The sequence below is a fragment of the Pyxicephalus adspersus genome, chromosome 7 (genome assembly GCF_032062135.1).
Source record: "Pyxicephalus adspersus chromosome 7, UCB_Pads_2.0, whole genome shotgun sequence".
NCBI lineage: Eukaryota > Metazoa > Chordata > Amphibia > Anura > Pyxicephalidae > Pyxicephalus > Pyxicephalus adspersus.
The window spans coordinates 5192944-5211123 of record NC_092864.1 but is presented as its reverse complement, the minus strand read 5'-3'; the positions used below and the strand labels follow the sequence as shown (position 1 = coordinate 5211123).

Below are 18180 nucleotides of genomic sequence, written 5' to 3'. Positions count from 1 at the left end.
CTGCGGCCCATCTCACCCCTCTGCCGTGTCACCGACTGCTAGAGAGAGCTGAATCCGTGTCACCTGATCCCCACTCACCTTTATGAGTTAAAGGGGCACTACAGTGGGTTGGGGTTTATTTAAGATTGCCCTGTCAGCTATCCGTGTCACATATCTACCCTCCAATCCAGGGCTGCTACCCCCATAAGACTTCTCCAGGGGTATCCAATGCCCACATCCCCTGCCAAATGTCAGGGATATATCCTTTGACCCCGTATGGGGGGTGGAGGGATAGAGGCTGGAAGATTGTGTTGGAGAATGGGGGTTAGGCGATGGCAATGCTGGAATGGTGCAGAATGGAGACATGGGCGGCTGGAATAGAGGTAAGATTGGAGACATGGGCCCCTGGAACGGGAGGAAGCCTGGAGACATGGGCAGCCTGAATGGAGGGAAGGTTGGAGACATGGGCGGCTGGAATGGAGGTAAGATTGGAGACATGGGCCCCCAGTATGAGAGGAAGGTTGGAGACATTGGCAGCTGGAATGGAGGGAAGGTTGGAGACATGGGCAGCTGGAATGGAGGGAAGGTTGGGGATTGGGGAGATGGGCAGTCTGAAAGGAGGGAAGGTTGAAGACATGGGCCCCCAGTATGAGAGGAAGGTTGGAGACATGGGCTGCTGGAATGGAGGGGAGGTTGAAGACATGGGCAGTCTGAAAGGAGGGAAGGTTGAAGACATGGGCAGTTTGAATGGAGGGAAGGTTGAAGACATGGGCAGCTGAATGGAGGGAAGGTTGAAGACATGGGCAGCTTGAATGGAGGGAAGGTTGAAGACATGGGCAGTTTGAATGGAGGGAAGGTTGAAGACATGAGCTACTGGAATGGAGGGAAGGTTGGGGACATGGGCAGTCTGAAAGGAGGGAAGATTGAAGACATAGCCCCCCAGTATGAGAGGAAGGTTGAAGACATGGGCAGCTGGAATAGAGGATAGGTTGGAGACATGGGCTGCTGGAATGGAGGGAAGGTTGGAGACATGGGCAGTCTGAATGGAGGGAAGGTTGAAGACATGAGCTACTGGAATGGAGGGAAGGTTGGGGACATGGGCAGCTGGAATAGAGGGAAGGTTGAAGACATGAGCTACTGGGGAAGGTTGAAGACATGAGCTACTGGAATGGAGGGAAGGTTGGGGACATGGGCAGCTGGAATAGAGGGAAGGTTGAAGACATGAGCTACTGGAATAGAAGGAAGGTTGGAGACATGGGCAGTCTGAATGGAGGGAAGGTTGAGGACATGGGCAGCTGTGCCCCCCACACTGTGCTATGGTTCCTCTATGTCACTGCTGTGTTCTGGGTTTGGAGGGTGAAACCATAGCACATGGCAGAGGTTACCAGTAACCAAAATGTTAGATGCTCTAAATTGCAGATTGCAACATTGGAATGGAGAGAAGGTAGGAGACACAGACCCCAATAATACTACATCTATCGCAAGGAGCTGATATTTTGGATTTCAGGATCACTTCAAATAAATATGTTTATGTAATTCTCTTTGCTTCTCCTGTGGAATTCCTGTTTGATACACTACCCTCTATATTAATATTTCTGAATAATGGGCACCCAGGACTGTGACACTGATACATGTTTATGAGTCTTCCTACTCATATATATATTTATTTAAATTAAATATTTGACAAAGGATTTCCAAAGCACCATGGGTTCTCTAAAGAGCTAAAATTCACAGAAATCCCCCAGAATGCTCTGTATAGTTAATCAACACAAACTAGTTGGACCAAAATGATATTCCTAACAGCAGTAGAGCAAAAGTAAAGTCACTCGACCCTGAATTGATGGGTGAATATGCAATACTTATTCACTTACGGGGATCTGACGCTCCAGGCAGAGGTTGAAGTGTTTCCTCTCTCCGGGTTTTAGCCTGCGCAGTGGGACTCTCGTCTCTCCGATGAACTCATTATGACTTAGTTTGTCTTCATCACACACAGAGATCCTGAGAAAACATAACAGACGCCATGATGGGGCTTTCCATGACCCTGACTGAAAGGGAGGACCCACCATCTAATACCCTCGGATAACACAGCTCTTATATAATATTATTATAGTATTCAGTGATTTGCTTTATGTCGTCTCCCAGAACAGAAATCAATAAATTGAACTCTCACCGTAGAATCTTCTTTCCCATGTCCTCCGAGGTGATCCCGCAATACGTCAGGCTTTCATTCCAGGTGGGGTTCAGGTTGTTCCGCACGGTGCGCGTCTTCAGCTTGTTTGCCTGGAAGGCAGGGAAATCAACATTGTTATTGTTTATTTTATTTCTTTTTATTCATCCTGGCAGATATGACTTTTCTTAACATAAATATATCTTAAAATATATCCGTTCCTCCATATCTGTGACTTCATAGGACAATCCCATCTGATTTTTTTTTATTTGCTCAACTGTGGCCCCATTGTCTCCAACAAACAGCGCCGAGCGATACATTATCTGATTATCATGGAATGGCTAGGAATGGCTAGGGTAGTCTAGAACCTCATTGCAGAGTCTCCCCCTTATTAGAATATTATTAGGGAGGGCAGAGGGAGCCTCTTTAATCCGGAGCCTGATGCAGCACACAGGGGCCCAGAGCTCTCAGGAGAGTGGCGGGTGATTATGAGGAAGCAAGGATCGCAATAAAGGATTAAGTGTAAAATGTGGAGCAGTTAAACATACAGAGCCCAGACAGCTTTGCCAGGGATAGAGAGCAGCTGGCACAATGCGGGTAGATATTTAGGGCACAATGATGGATATTTAGAGAATAGCAGACGGCCGGGAATTACAGACACATGGAGATTGGGCACGTTCCGGTTTAATGCCCAGCTGAAGTCGCAGCAACCATCAACTTCTAGTTTATTGGAGGCTACATCATTTGTCTATAGATGACTGTGCAGTCCTATGGGCACCAGCGTTAGGCCCAAGGCACTCAGCCCTATTCCTTGTTCTGCAATACAAGTCTACTCAGCTCTGCCATCCCAGAGCACTGCAGAGGATTCACTTTGAATGGGCTTAGTGCCTTCATGTGACATATACACATAGAGGGTGTCACAAGGAAGAAAAATCTATCCAATGGGCGTTCAGTCAGAGGTAATAAACCCAAAAATGTTATCACTTCCTCAATGCTGAGAGCAGAGCCCATGCATGGGGATGATGTCACTAATGTGGAGGAGTTACATCATCAATGGGCATCCGATGGGTGAGCAGAAGCATTGTGGGAATGGTAGATGGTGTCAGGCAGAGTAGCAACTAAAATCTGTACCTGTCACCGCTGGAGGGGGGCGCTGTTAGAGGTAAGTGTCCCATGATTCTAAATATTTTATCTCCCTTTTATATCAAAGAAATGCCAAAAAATTGCTTTAGAGATGATTTAGAATAAATTTGGGGTAAAAAAATCATTCGCAGCTTTTTATTTTAAGAGAAAATGAAACATCACATAAACCTCTTAAAGAGAACCTGTCCTGTTCTCATACACAGCATTTTCTGCCAGCCTCTTGCCACCTTTGGTGCAGTTAAATCCAAGCACGGCAGTGTGCCTCTCTCCGACTTTTTTTCCTTATTACTATTCCTGAAGCTGTCACATATTTACACTCCGAAAACCAAGCTGATTCTTGAAACTGTAATTTATTAATCATGGCCTTTGAAGCCAGCCAAGTGATTGATTTTATTTCCGGCTGCTCCCCAGGCGTTCCGACCATGTATCCTGCTTGGCACAGAGCCAGGCATATGTCACACTGTGCCAGAGGTGCGGATCACACACGGGGCATTGGAAGTGGTGGTATAATGAGTGTTTGGGCACAGAGTGAGGTGGCATCATTACAGAACCGCACCTGCTATCCTCCAATTGAACCGATGGTTATTGCTATTTTATATTCAAGGGGTGAATGTAGGGAGATAAAAAGATATTATAAAGGCTCGGTAGATTTGTATTGTGCCATGCATGGCCAAAATCATGCGGACCCCCTCCAAATGACTGAGTTCAGGGGGTTCCAGTGAGCAGTAATGGTTTTAATGACTTTCTAAATCACAAGCATTCAACCTTTTTGTGGAATTGACTGCGTCCCCCTGTACAAAGCTGGCTCTATAAAGACGCGGTGTCACCAGTCTGGAGGAGAAACTCAAATGTCCTTATCTGACCTCAGCCCTACTGAACACATAGGGATGGATTGTGGGCCTGGTATTCTCTTCCAACATCAGCACCAAATGGGCACCAATGCCCACTGACATCCTCCAAACCACAATATTAACGCCCATGGTTTTGGAATTCATGTAATAGTCTGGTGTTCAAGCTTTTACATTACTTGTACATTACGCTATGTATTGACTGCAGGGGGTCATTAGCAATATCTAGGGCCCATACTAGGTGGGCTTCCCCACCCACCCCTATGTCTAAAAGTCAAGTTGTGGGTTTGAGCTAACAAGGCAAGGTAACCAAGTGCAAGTGTTGGGTTTGGGATAGGCAGCAGAGGAGCCAGGTGCATGTTGGGGGGTTTGGGATAGCAAGGGGCCAGGTCCCACTTGCACCTGACCCCTTTGCTGGGGTCTAAATCCTCTACTTGCACCTGGATCTATTGCATTTATGGTACATGAGTGGTTCTGGTTAGCAACTGCCAGGAAAGGAAAACTTTTTGAGTATTGGCCGGATCTCAATAAATTTCTAGCTTGCCAGGCCTGGTACCCCTTGTCCCCCATGATGGCCGCCATGGTTGGCTGCATCAATGGATGTCCTTTAGGGTTGAATTTATTGACTGTGAATCTGTCCTAAATGGTGATTGGACCTCCTTGGGGGTTCCTGAGATTGGTTTATAAGAGGAGATTTCTACAGGTAACACAAGCAGGTCATCTGCCACAATTTTAGTATGTCATCTAAATGTGCAGGAAGGTTCCACAGGGGATAAAGAAGAAGGAAGGGTAAGGAGTCACAGATGACATGGAGATGGACAGGGAGTTGTACTCCTTTCAATGAGAGAGGGAAAAGAAGGTTATCATGAGACAAAGAAAGATATGACATCTTCTGTACCTTGCATGCTCCAGGAAGAAGGTGAATCTTCACATAGGGGTCAGCCAGACCATTGAAATCCATTGGCTTCAGTCCCTAAAAAATGAATACTGAAAGTTACAAATATGAAGCCGACATTTAGCTGCACCCACAATGTTAGAAAACTACGTACATCACAATTATACAATTATAATCATTATTTTACTCTCCTCTACTGAAATACTCTGCTCTGCTGGAGGACTCTGCTCCTTCCTCTATAACTCTCCTCTCCTGAAATACTCTGCTCTGCCTTTCTATATGCTGTACATCATTTTCTGATTATTTAGCCACCCAGCCAGGATCGGCCTCTAAGCCTTTATGGAGGAGTTAGACACGCTCACACAACTAACCTATATTCAGATTCCTGCTGGGCTGCTTTGCGCAGCATGGCCGAACGGTGCAGGATCTGTGTCAGTAACAGGCTTAGTGGAATTAGTGATGTCCACCAGGGATTTAGGGGTAATACCTGCTGCGGGTTTAATTTCCGCAAAGCAGGCAGAAGAATCAGGGATTAAAGGATAAGAGCGCTATCGGTCCTCTGCCTCACCCCTCCACAGCTGTATGACAAGGAACTGACATAGCAAACCAAACTCACCCAGGAGTCACCGACCACCAGGACCCCTCTTATTGCTATACAATGACAACAGCACAAGGGTGACTGCCATGGATCCTTTCTGCACTGGCAATCACCAAATGACCCGCCTAATGTAATTCTAATAGGAAAGAAGGAGCCATCCTTTAAAGGTTAAATTATTGGTAGATGCTGCAGAATTAAACCAGATTGTTTTTCCATCTTCTGGAGAACCTACTGGGGTAATGTTACAACCTCTGGTTCCATTGAAAGCAGAATTGCACTGCCCAAAATATGCCAGGCAGTGGGCACAGGACAAGTCATCAGTATTGATTGTGGTTTCCCTTCAGCTGACCTGCCATGCCTTGTTCTGAACTGCATCCCTATATGGAGGCCGCCATCTTGGTAGAGGCAGGGCTTTGCTTCCTCACGTCTAAGCCTTCAGCAAGGAGAGTAGTGACACCACCAAATGTTACCCAAAGCTCTTGAGAGTAGTCGTCAGGGGCAGCATTGGTTTAGATGATCCAACACCTCAGACATACAGCTATGAGGTAACAGAACAGGAGTGCCACCTTACGTGCCAGAAGGAGCGCTGCTATTTTAATGGAAGAACTCCAGACAAAAGGGAACAAATTTAGGGTAATGCATTTTTCTAACTGTTTAAATAAAATATAAAAGCATTGCCAGTATTACAATTCCTGCATCAGAAGACTCAGGTGCCAGTTTTGACTCTTTGGCCAAGTTTCAGGGCATTGGAACCTGGGCACTGCTTAAGGCAATGATTGTTTTCCCAATGCCTAAGGCAATGGTTGTGTACAGTACTTAGACCAGCCGGATGGCCATCTGTGCCCGTGTGTTTGGCAATCACACTTGGCAGGGTACCTTTGCTTACATAGTGATTGGCTGCATGGGAAAATATATGGACCCCCTGCAATCGATGGGTTCAGTTGTCCCCAGTGAAGGGTCCTGGTAATCCTCCATCATACAAGATATTGCAGACAATTGTGCTTTTCCAGCCTTGATGTCACAGTTTGGTGAAGACCCTTTTCTGTTACCTCATGACTGTGCCCCGGGGTACAAAGCCAACTCCATAAAGACATGGGGTCACCAAAGGAGGAACTGGAGTATCCTGCACAGAGCCCTGACCTCCTGACCTGAACACCTTTGGGATAAATTGTAATGGTGAGCCAACATAACCTTACAAATGGGCACATAGGAGAGTAAGACGGAGAAAGTGGAAAATCAGTTCTTTGCAGGATTATCATTTAGCCATTAGACAATCGTCTTCAAATCACGTCTGCCAAGATTTTACTGTCATTTTTCCCGTCCATTGCGGTTCTCTCTAATTATCCGGAACTCTTTTGCCCAAAGCAGAGATTAGAAGCAGTCTCCCCCTGGGCCAGTCTAGCAGAAGGCTTGCACCGCACACTGCCAGGAAGAACCCATGTTTGCAGAGTCTGGAGACGCTGCCTGGAATATTGGCACACGGCGTCGTGGCTTGCCAACTGTTTGAGACTTAGCGCCCACTGTGAGTGCCAGCTTCCTTGTAAGCGTGGCTGTCAGCTCACCAAGCACCATAGATGGCATCCATTGCTAAGGAAAAACTGGTCAGGCATGCTGAAACTCACTAATTTTCTCATTACAGATTTCCTCCATATGTCTGTATTACAAGCATAGAATGTTAGATATTGTGATCTGTAATGGGTCAGTCCACACTGGATTAATTCAGTCCACACTTGGACTATTCCTGAGCTGATGTTTTGGTTCTGTACACCTGCTGTCCCCTTAACGCGAGACTCCTACTATTCCTTTGCTAAAGTCCCAGTTCTGCTCACCTGCTGTGCCTATTATTAGAGGCTCCTACCATTCCTGTGCTGAGGTCCTGGTTCTGCTCACCTGCTGTGCCCATTATGAGAGGCTACTACAATTCTTATGGTAGCATAGAAGTTCTATACACCTGCTGGGCCTAATATAGGGGGCTGCTACCATTCCTGTGCTCTGGTCCTGGTTCTGTACACCTGATGTGCCCATTATAAAGGGCTTGGACCATTCCCGAGCTGAGGTCCTGGTTCTGCTCACCTGCTGTGCCCATTATTAGAGGCTCCTACCATTCCTGTGCTAAGGTCCTGGTTCTGTACACCTGCTGTGCCCATTATGAGAGGCTCCTACCATTCCTGTGCTGAAGTCCATGTTCTGTACACCTGCTGGGCCCAATTTTAGCAACTCCTACCATTCCTGTGCTAAGGTCCTGGTTCTGTACACCTGTTGTCCCTAATATAAGGGGATCGGACCATTCCTGAGCTGAGGTTTTGGTTCTGTACACCTGCTGTGCCCAATATAAGGGACTCTGACCATTCATGTGTTGAGCTCCTGGATCTGTAATTCTTCTGTGCTCATTATGAAGCGTTCCCGCCATCCCCTGTGCTGAGGTCCTGGTTTTGTACACTTGCTATGCCCATTATACAGGGCTCCTACCATTACTGTGCTGAGGTTCTGGTTCTGTACACCTGCTGGGCCCAATTTTAGCAACTCCTACCATTCCTGTGCTAAGGTCCTGGTTCTGTACACCCACTGTGCCCTTTATACGGGGCTACCACCATCCCTGTGCATTGGTATGTTAGGGATTGGCCCCCAGCTCCTTCTCCCAGCCTGATATAATACGCTCCATTACCCCCCATACAGATCTGAGTGTTTCCTGCGGGCTCCGCTCTCATTAAACGTTACATTGTGTAGTATATGAGATGAAATCTGTTATTGATTGAATCTTTAAACACAAAGCATTGCAATCCTTTAATAAATCACACCTGCCGTGTCATTACCGGGGGGAGAACCGAGGTCGATAAACAGCCCATTGTATCTGCTGTGTGAGCTGTATTCAATGAATGAGACAAGTTTTCTATTGTTACCAGAAAAATGGAAATAAAAACCTCCCCCAGCCCCCATGAAGATGGAATATGATCACATGACCTCTCTATATAAACCCCCCATATAGAAGAGGCTTCTCTGTATAAAGAGGACCTGTCAGTCATTTTATAAATCTGTATGAATAATTCCTAACCTGTCACCCTATACAGTGTATCACTGATACTTTGTAACACCATAAATATTAATAAATTTTACAATCATATCAATGCATGATTCCAGCTCAGATCTGAGTTTAGGTGAATGCAAGGAGACAATAAAAGAAAGAAACAGCGCCAATATAAGTAAAACGGCGCCAATGGGGACCAAAGGCGGAAAGAAAATCAATATAGCTACAAGTAATGCATAATATACAAAATAAATATTGTATTCATATAAAGTGTATCTCCAGGCAAAGCTCAGCCCCCCGCTTTGTGATTCCCCCACCTTTGCAGAGGTTGATTCCAAGTCACTGGCATCCCATGCAATGTCTTTAGGTTTGCCGCACTGTGTGTGCAGTGTGTATGGAGGGTTAAAGCTGCTTCCTACAACTCTGGGACTGATTACATGAAAACGATAATTCCGAAGATAGAATATTTTTACAGTAAGGCAATGTTCAGACTGGCGGTGAGGTTGCGGTGAGGTTACTGTTTCTTCATACCATCGGGGAGACAGAAATGTAATGTGTGCAAGCCACAGCTCAATAGAGATTGAATGGGGGTGGCAGTGAACTAGCAATTCTGCAATCATTGGCACAGGTTGGGCAAGTGACTGGCAAGGTACCAGGAGCCGTGCAGGTCTGCCATAAATGCAGCATGCAAATTCCAGGTATGTATTACCTATCCCAGAGATCACAGAGCACCTGGCATCTTCCGTGGTCACCGTCTAATTCCTGGACTGAGATGCCGGCTCATGTAAATCCCGGTGATGTGAAATTCCTGGCTGTGTTTAGTAATGTCTGATACAGATCAGCCCTTGCTACAAAACTTAAAATGTTGGGGTGACTGGGAAAGAGAAAATGCTTCCTGATCTAAAATAATTTATACATAAGTTTTGGCTTTAGATATAATAAAACATGTTTATTGTTGGGTATGCATGTTGTGCAATCTTGCAAGGAACCACTAGGTGGTGCATTAGGCTACTTTTCAAATGTTTAACCCAACCTTCACTCCTACCTATTGTTTACTGAGTTCAATAGCTAAAAGTTATTTTCAATTTTTTTTCCCTTTGAGTCACAACATCCCTCAATAAATCCTTGGGCGAAGAGTGTGCTCTTTAGTTAGACACAAGGTAGAGCAGACTCCTCCCTCCCCCAAGGATTTATTAAGCGATGTTGTGTCTCAAAGAGGATAACAATTGCTGTCTGTGCAGAAAATGCTTCCTCCTGCCTGCAGCAGGCTGATGAAATCATCCCACCCTAGACAAAGTCCCTGGGCTGAAGTCTTCCCTGACACTGTTGCTGTACATTGTGACACATCAGGAATTTAATACTGATTCAGAGCACGCGTCTAACAAAACACGCTCTCTGGCACCCTAATGGGTTAAATCAGCGGTCGGTGGGTAGCAGATGCTGCCCCTCCTGCCCCAGCCATCCTCTCATGTATCTGTCTACAGCACGCTGAGTGAGACACACCGACGAGATGTTCCGTCTCTTGCACGCCGTACGTCTCACCGGGGGAGACACATCAATAAATGATTCCCTCTAATTGAATTCTGCTTCTTCATTACCGCAATAGTAAGATGCGTGTCTGACGGCAGCTGCAATCTTCCGCAATTATGTGCCAAACAAACTCCCCTTCCAAACTGGATAATGTTTTCTTTGTATGAAAAACGATTCTGAGGATTATTATGGAAGCCTCGGGTGACACTGGGACTTAAAGATAAACTCCAACCCTCAAAATTTTATATTTTTCTGGAGTGTGGAAGGGGCTGATGGGGTGCTGAGATATTGGCCAGGGGTCAACATGGTCTCTGGCTAGCAGGTGCATTATGGGTAGTGCAATAAGGATCCTATCAGACCCAAAAACCAATCCCAACCTCTCCCATTCAAGTGAATTGGAACCATTTTTGTTGCACGGTTGGGCCACCTAGGCTTCTGTCTTATCCCCCGTCCCCTCCATGTAAACACCCGGGTAGCGATTGGCAGGGACTCACCTTTGCCCTCAGGATGCAGCACTGCAAGATACATTTTTCTGGGTCATACAGCAGCTCGAACTCCAGCGTTCCCAGCGATGCTGAAATAAGAAGATTTGGATTCAGCAGATGGAGATAAAAAAAGGACATAACACAGCTACAGAATGTACTGAAAAAAAAGATTAGATTAGATTAGATTAGATATATCTCCAAATGGGACACAGACAAGAAAACGCAAGGTATTTACCCTTCTCTAACCTGACCAATAAAAAAAGGTTTTGGCTTGAGATATAATAAAACATTTTATTTTGGGTATGAATGTCGTGTATCCTTGCATACAACCACTAGATGGTGCGTTAGGCTACTTCTCACATGTTTATCCCACCCCCTCACTCAGCTATTTTCAATTTTTGACACAACATCCTTTAACGAATCCTTGGGGGAGGGAGTGGGAGGAGTCTTTTGTAGACACAAGGTAAAGCAGACTCCTCCCACTCCTACTCCCTCCCCCAAGGATTCATTGAGAGATGATGTATTTCAAAAAGGATAAAAATTGCTGTCTGTGCAGCCCACTCATAGTGCTCTGGGATTTCTTTGTCTATAAATTTTTATGTATATATATATAGAGAGAGAGAGAGAGAGAGAGAGAGAGAGAGAGAGAAACAGAGGGAATGAAAAAAGTAAATAAAATGAAAAGAAGTGAGAGGGACATTTTGTTTGTCAAATTATTATTTAAAGTCAGACATCGGAGGATCTGCCAAGACTACTGTCATTTTTCCCATCCCATCCTCTCTAATTACCCGGAACTCTTTTGCCTGGAGCGCAGATTAGCAGCGCTCTCCAGTAGCGGCACCCGGGGCCTGTCCAGCAGAAGGCTGGCACCAGAAGCAGAGCTCGGAGACGCTGGCACTGGGCGATCTGCAAATCGTGGTATGCAAACAGTTGGATGCCAAGCGCCCAGAAATGTTCATACCAAGGATACAAATATAATGCGGCAGATATTCTGTGATTACACGCATCTCATGGATGTGGCCCCACCACCAAAGCAATGATTTCTGTGACCACACATTGGAATGACACAAATCCTTGTTTGGTTTCCGTGCCCAGATTGGATGCCACGGCTGTCAGCTCACCACACAACATAGAATCCATTTTTACGGGAAACTGCCAGCCATGCTGGAACAGAAGATATCTACATGGGAATATTGCAGGGCAGACACATCATCTGTAAGTGAATGTTCACCTAGCACTGATATTTTAGTTTATCATCCTGACAGTCAATTCTTTTTCTGGACAACAATTGTGCCCGTTATGAGGTGTTCCCACCATACCTGCCTTGAAATCCTAAGTCTGTACCCCTACTATACCCAACATGAGGAGCTCCTGCTATCCCTGTGCTGAGTCCCTGGGTCTGTACACCCCCTGTGCCCAATACGAGGGGCTCCTGCCATCAATATGCTGAGTCCCTGGGTCTGTACACCCCCTGTGCCCATTACGAGGGGCTTGTGCCATCAATATGCTGAGTCCCTGGGTCTGTTCACCCCCTGTGCCCAATATGAGGGGCTCCTGCCATCAATATGCTGAGTCCCTGGGTCTGTACACCCCCTGTATCCATTATGAGGGGCTCCTGCATCAATATGCTGAGTCCCTGGGTCTGTACACCCCCTGTGTCCATTATGAGGGGCTCCTGCCATCAATAAGCTGAGTCCCTGGGTCTGTACACCCCCTGTGCCCAATACGAGGGGCTCCTGCCATCTCTGTGCTGAGTCCCTGGGTCTGTATCACTACTATGCCCATTACGAGGGGCTTGTGCCATCCATATGCTGATTTCCCAGGTCTGTAAACCCCCTGTGCCCATTATGAGGGGCTCCTGCCATCAATCTGCTGAGTCCCTGGGTCTGTATCCCTACTATGCCCATTATGAAGGGATCCTGCCATCAATATGCTGAGTCCCTGGGTCTGTACACCCCCTGTGCCCATTATGAGGGGCTCCTGCCATCAATATGCTGAGTCTCTGGGTCTGTACACCCCCTGTGCCCATTACGAGGGACTTGTGTCATCCATATGCTGAGTTTCCAGGTCTGTACATATTCTGTGACCATATGAGGGGCTCCCCAAATCCCTGCACGATGGTTATTTATTTTATAGTAGTGTAAACATAATAGCAGGGGCTGTGAGCAAGTAAAAGTGGGGCAATGAAAGAAGAAAAAAAAAATTATCACTCTACAAACATAAACTAAAAAAATAAACAAATAAAAATTAACCTGATGCCCGTTAACCCATTTTATCTCTACGATCCTGACACTTATAAAAATGTATACAGAAAACATTTGTAACCGTTAAAAAAACAAAACAAAAAAACAGGTGTACAGACCCAGGAACTTAGCGCAGGGTGGTAAAGACCCCTTGTAATGGGCACAACAGGTGTACAGACCCTTTTATAAAAGAAAAGTAAGACACAATATATCCCCTTCCCAATTCTATGATATAGCTGCATTCCCCCTGAGTGTTCCCCTGTACCATGTGATGGGTGAATGTTGCAGGTCTGTCTGCCCTCAGTAATATGGGTGATCAGGGTTTTTGTGACATGGATAGCAGAAGTGTCTGGAACATAAACGATTCCATGATAACTGACCGCACCAGGGCCCCAATGATGCCCACATTTTCAGTAGCGGTAGGTGGTCCATTGATCTATCCAATTAATAAAGAAACTTAGGAGGAGGTGGAGCTAAAGTTGACTCTTGAGGAAAAGTCAAGATAAATGAAGCTGCTGCTAATTCTGGATCTAGTAATGTCTCTGACACTAAAACTCCTCTGGGTAGGTATTCTATCAGCATGTGTTCAGTATAAGACTCCATTCAAAGCAAAACCTTCTTTTGTTAATAACACTGGTAACTGGGACAAGAAAGGCCAGCAAATCCCCCCTTTGGGGACACAGGCTGTGTTAGACAATATATGAATACCAATATAGTATGTACACCTAGTCTCCAGATAATGGGTAATAAATATGGTGGGAGACCATTACAATAGGCACAGCAGGTGTACAGACTCAGAAGCTTAGTGCAGGGTGGTAAAGACCCCTCATAATGGGCACAACAGGTGTACAGACCCAGGAACTCAGCACAGGGTGGTAAAGACCCTCCATAATGGGCACAACAGGTGTACAGACCCAGGAACTCAGCGCAGGGTGGCAAAGACCCCTCATAATGGGCACAACAGGTGTACAGACCTAGGTGCAGGGGGGGTTAGGACCCCTCCTAATGGGCACAATACCTGGTAATAGATGAATGCAGTTCCTAACAATCTCTATTACAGGGAAACTACGAGTTTTCATATCTCCAAAATTTTGGTAAATAATTTGGAAATTTTGGCAAAATTTTTCAAACTTCATAAAAATGCTTTGAAATCAATAGAAGATGCAATATTCATGATTGTATTTATAAATGTATGCACCTAAGATTCACCCACATTTTACCCATAATTTACACCTTTTCACTTTGGATTCTATGAGAATTCCGGGATAGAAGTCGATTCACACATTTCAGTAATCGCTCCCAGGGATGGTGGGTTTGAGCCGCATGTTAGAACACTTATTCTTCTCATATATGATTGCAAAGAAAAGTCACAAGCCGGCACAATTACACACACAATACTTCTGATTAGGGGGGAGGGGAGGACGCGGGAAACGAATCACGGAGTTACACTTAAATACATGGCAGTGGGAAAATTATGAGTTTCTGGTGGGCTTAACCCCCTCATTCCCACACATGTCCTCCCACACATCGGATCCTCCTCTTCCTTACTCGGCATTCACATCCTGAGCCGAGGAAGTTTTAAGATATTAGCGGTTTGGCGGGTAGACGTTCGAGGCGCCTTTGAAGGCCGGAATTAGTCAATACATTAAAAGCAATTTGCATCTGGAGAAAGTGTCAATCATCTGCATCAATCATTCTTCCTGAGACTGATAAGGGGAAGACAGACAGTGTACCCGAAATAGATCGTCAGCAAAAAGATGGGCAAGACCATCCCAGAAAATTTAGGACAGAGGGCACCAAATTTTAGTAAGACCACCCGATTGGAACAAGAAACTAATGATACATTTTGGGGTCAGGTGATAACACATTGACTCCTAGTTCATAGAAGATTTTAAATTTCATGACAGGTACACTTTATCACAGTTGGAATGATATCAATAGATCCCAATAAATATATATTGATAGAATAGCATGCATTTTACTTAATCGCTACGTTCAGCGATCTGTGCTGATTGCGTTGGTTTTCCAGAAAGAGCTGACTTTTCAGAAATGATTCTCTTTAGACCGAACGTTCGGGTAGGAATGAAATCGGTTTTCTTCGTCTCGGAGCCGCACGCCTGCTATTGTTGGAAAACACGCAGCCTTTGAAAAACCATCTGAGTCAACAGGAAATCGCCGTCATGCCGCGGGTTTTGATCATTTGTCATAATGAAAGAAAAATGACTGTAAACAGATGGAGAGCGGCTTCGGCTTTCGGGGCCCAGTCACACGCGCACGCTTAGGAACCCTGGCGCTTCTTACATGCTTGTTTGAGCGTGTTATGCGTCAATTGCTGAGTTAGGTTTCATATGGTTGGGTGGCCGCTTGTTTATTACATGTCTATTACACGCAGAGGTGGGAGGAGCCTCCGAGCGGACGGAGAACATGCTACATGTACATCATACGTGTCTGGGGGAGTTATATGGACCTGTATGGGGTATATGTACAGGGGGAGATTGCTGATCACTAGTGATTATTCACCGCTCCTCCTTTGGCCCTTGCTAATACATTCTCTAAACTTCTTGCAAATCCATCCTTTGGACCCCTTTTTATTTTTCCCTTTTGGACCCCTTGCTAGTTAATACTTTGGACTCTTTGCCAGCCCATCCTTTGGACCCCTTGCAAGTCTATCATTTGGACCGCTTCCTAGCCCACCTTTTGGACACCTTGCCAATCCATCTTTTGGATACCTTACCAGTCTATACTTTGGGCCCCCTGCCAAAAGATCCTTTGGACCCCTTGATTTCCATCCTTTGGACCCCTTGCCAATTTATATTATATATTTAATCTGTTCTTTGGTCCCTTTGCCAATCTATCCTTTGGATTCTGTGCCAGCTCATCCTTTGAACTCTTTGCCAATCCATACATCAGACCCCTTGCTGCTAACCCATCCTTTGGTCCCATTGCCAATCCAACTTTGGGACCCGTTGCTAATCTGTATTTGGAATTCCTTGCCAATCCATCCTTTGGACCTCTAGCCAGTCCATTCTTAGAAACCCTTGCCAAACCTTTCTTTGTTCCGATTGCCAGTCCATTCTTTTGACCCCTTTCTAGTTTATCCTTTGGCCTCCTTGCCAATCTACCCCTAGGAACCCTTTCCAGTCCATCTTTTTGACCCTTTGCCAATCCGTTCTTTGGCCCCCTTGTCATTCCATTCCTACGAACCCTTTCCAATCCATCTTTTTGACCCCTTGCCAATCTGTTCTTTGGGCCCCTTGTCAATCCATTCCTACAAACCCTTTCCAATCCATCTTTTTGACCCCTTGCCAATCCGTTCTTTGGGCCCCTTGTCAATCCATTCCTACGAACCCTTTCCAATCCATCTTTTTGACCCCTTGCCAATCCGTTCTTTGGACCCCTTGTCAATCCATTCCTACAAACCCTTTCCAATCCATCTTTTTGACCCCACGCCAATCCGTTTTTTGGACCCCTTGTCAATCTATTCCTACGAAACCTTTCCAATCCATCCTTTGGACCCCTTGCTAATCTAGGCTTTAAATTCCTTGCCAATCCATCTTTCAGACCCCCTACCAGCCCATCTGTTCACCTGAATCAATGAAGTAAGGGCTCTCTGTCCTCAACCCTTGCTACATCCGGTATCCAAGGGCTCAGGGGTGATAAGGGGTTGTATTTTCTATCCCCTGTAATGCAATTTGTCTAATACCAAAGCAATATCCCTCATAAGGTTTTGTAATCCTATTGGCTGTTCTACATTGAGTAAGGGAGGGATGGGGGGATATCACATAATACATATCTTATATACATAATATAATCCCTTACTTCTTCTGCAGACCAATCAAAGCAAGACTGCTATTAGACTAGAAGTGGCCCCAGATAGGTGATGGAGTTTGTGCTAAAGGACCAACCCCCTACGGGGTCCATTGGCCCCATTTCCAATTTGCTACAGACTAAGTGAATCAGAAAAGTGAATCTTGGTGACAGATCTGTCAAAAGGGCACATTTTTAACGGCATCATTCACAAACTGATACAGAGCAATCAATGTAAATCTCTCTTTAAAAACCAGGGAATCTGACATTCCCACAAATATTCCCTGGGAATCTTTCAGGTCCATGTGTTTCAATGGCAATTTATTAATAGGGGTTTACAAATTTGGACAGGGTGATGTGTTTTTGTTATTGAGTGTTAATTGGGGCCAATTATTAGAATATGAATGTTTGAAATGTCTGCTTTGTCTATTTATACAAATTCTCCAATCCATCTATCTGGACATTTCGTGAATTTTCGGAATAGTAAAAATAATTTTCCGCAATCTTTTTTGCAGATGGATTTCATTAATTCATGAAGATTCTCTGCTCGCTTCCTTTTATTTCCTTCTAAAAATCTCACCAGTAATTTGCATCACTTTATGGTAAGGAAAGCCGGGCGAGCTCCTCGTACAGTCGGACGATCAGCTCGCCTCCGTGGTTTTTACTTGGTTGTTGCTGCTTTCATCCATCAACGTGTCAGCTGATCTCTCTATATAATAATCACGTGATTGACAGACAGGTGCAGCAATACCAGAATTACCTCTTTTATGGACCCTTTGAATTTCTGTACATGCTGGGTTCAAAAAAGATCCTGCAGTGAATTTCTGTTTGATCTCTGACTGTTCTATTGCATGAACTTTGATTTGAAGCTGATGCACTATACAATGCACTTGTAGAATAAATTCATAGAATATCTTGAAGGAGTAGGTAAAGCTGAACTCCAGGAAAACAGAAAATAGGTCACATATAAAAAAAAAGGGTGCGTTTTACATAATAATTAAATGTGAAAGATGTGTGGAAAATTCAGGTAAATATTGGGTGAAAACATTTATGAAAAAAAACAAAAACTACAAATGCACCCAAACAAAAACTCTCTAAATAAATATAATAAATCTAAATAAATAAAAAAGAGTATAGCAATTTTTGTCAAAGCAATTATTTAGGTAGCTCAAATTGCAAAACTAAAAACTTTAGTATTTGACACCTTAGTACGGCCAAAATCACTCAGCGTATCCCTAACGCCGTGATTGTTAACTATACATTTATATTTTTCAACTTCTTGTTGGGTGGATGTGCTGGGTTGTTTACCTATTTGACATGGCTTGAAGGAAGGATGAAAGAAGGGAGGGAAAAAGGAAGAAAGAAATGAAAGAAAGAAGAATGGAGGTGGGAGGGAAGAGGGGAAGTAAGGAATGATGGAATAGAGGAAAGAAGGAAGAACAAGAAGTAGGAAGGATATA

The 18180-nt window shown here is 44.9% G+C and overlaps 1 protein-coding gene across 1 annotated transcript in view; it reads right to left on the bottom strand.

Moving 5' to 3' along the window:
• DOC2A (double C2 domain alpha) overlaps positions 1 to 18180 on the bottom strand; it is a 31022-nt gene that overhangs the window by 7175 nt on the left and 5667 nt on the right. Inside the window, exons 3-6 of the mRNA XM_072417191.1 lie at positions 10680 to 10759; positions 5036 to 5110; positions 2150 to 2259; positions 1851 to 1977 (exon numbers count right to left, since the gene is read on the bottom strand). Of these exons, the coding sequence (XP_072273292.1) occupies positions 1851 to 1977; positions 2150 to 2259; positions 5036 to 5110; positions 10680 to 10759 (392 nt within the window). The remainder of the gene's footprint in view (positions 1 to 1850; positions 1978 to 2149; positions 2260 to 5035; positions 5111 to 10679; positions 10760 to 18180) is intronic.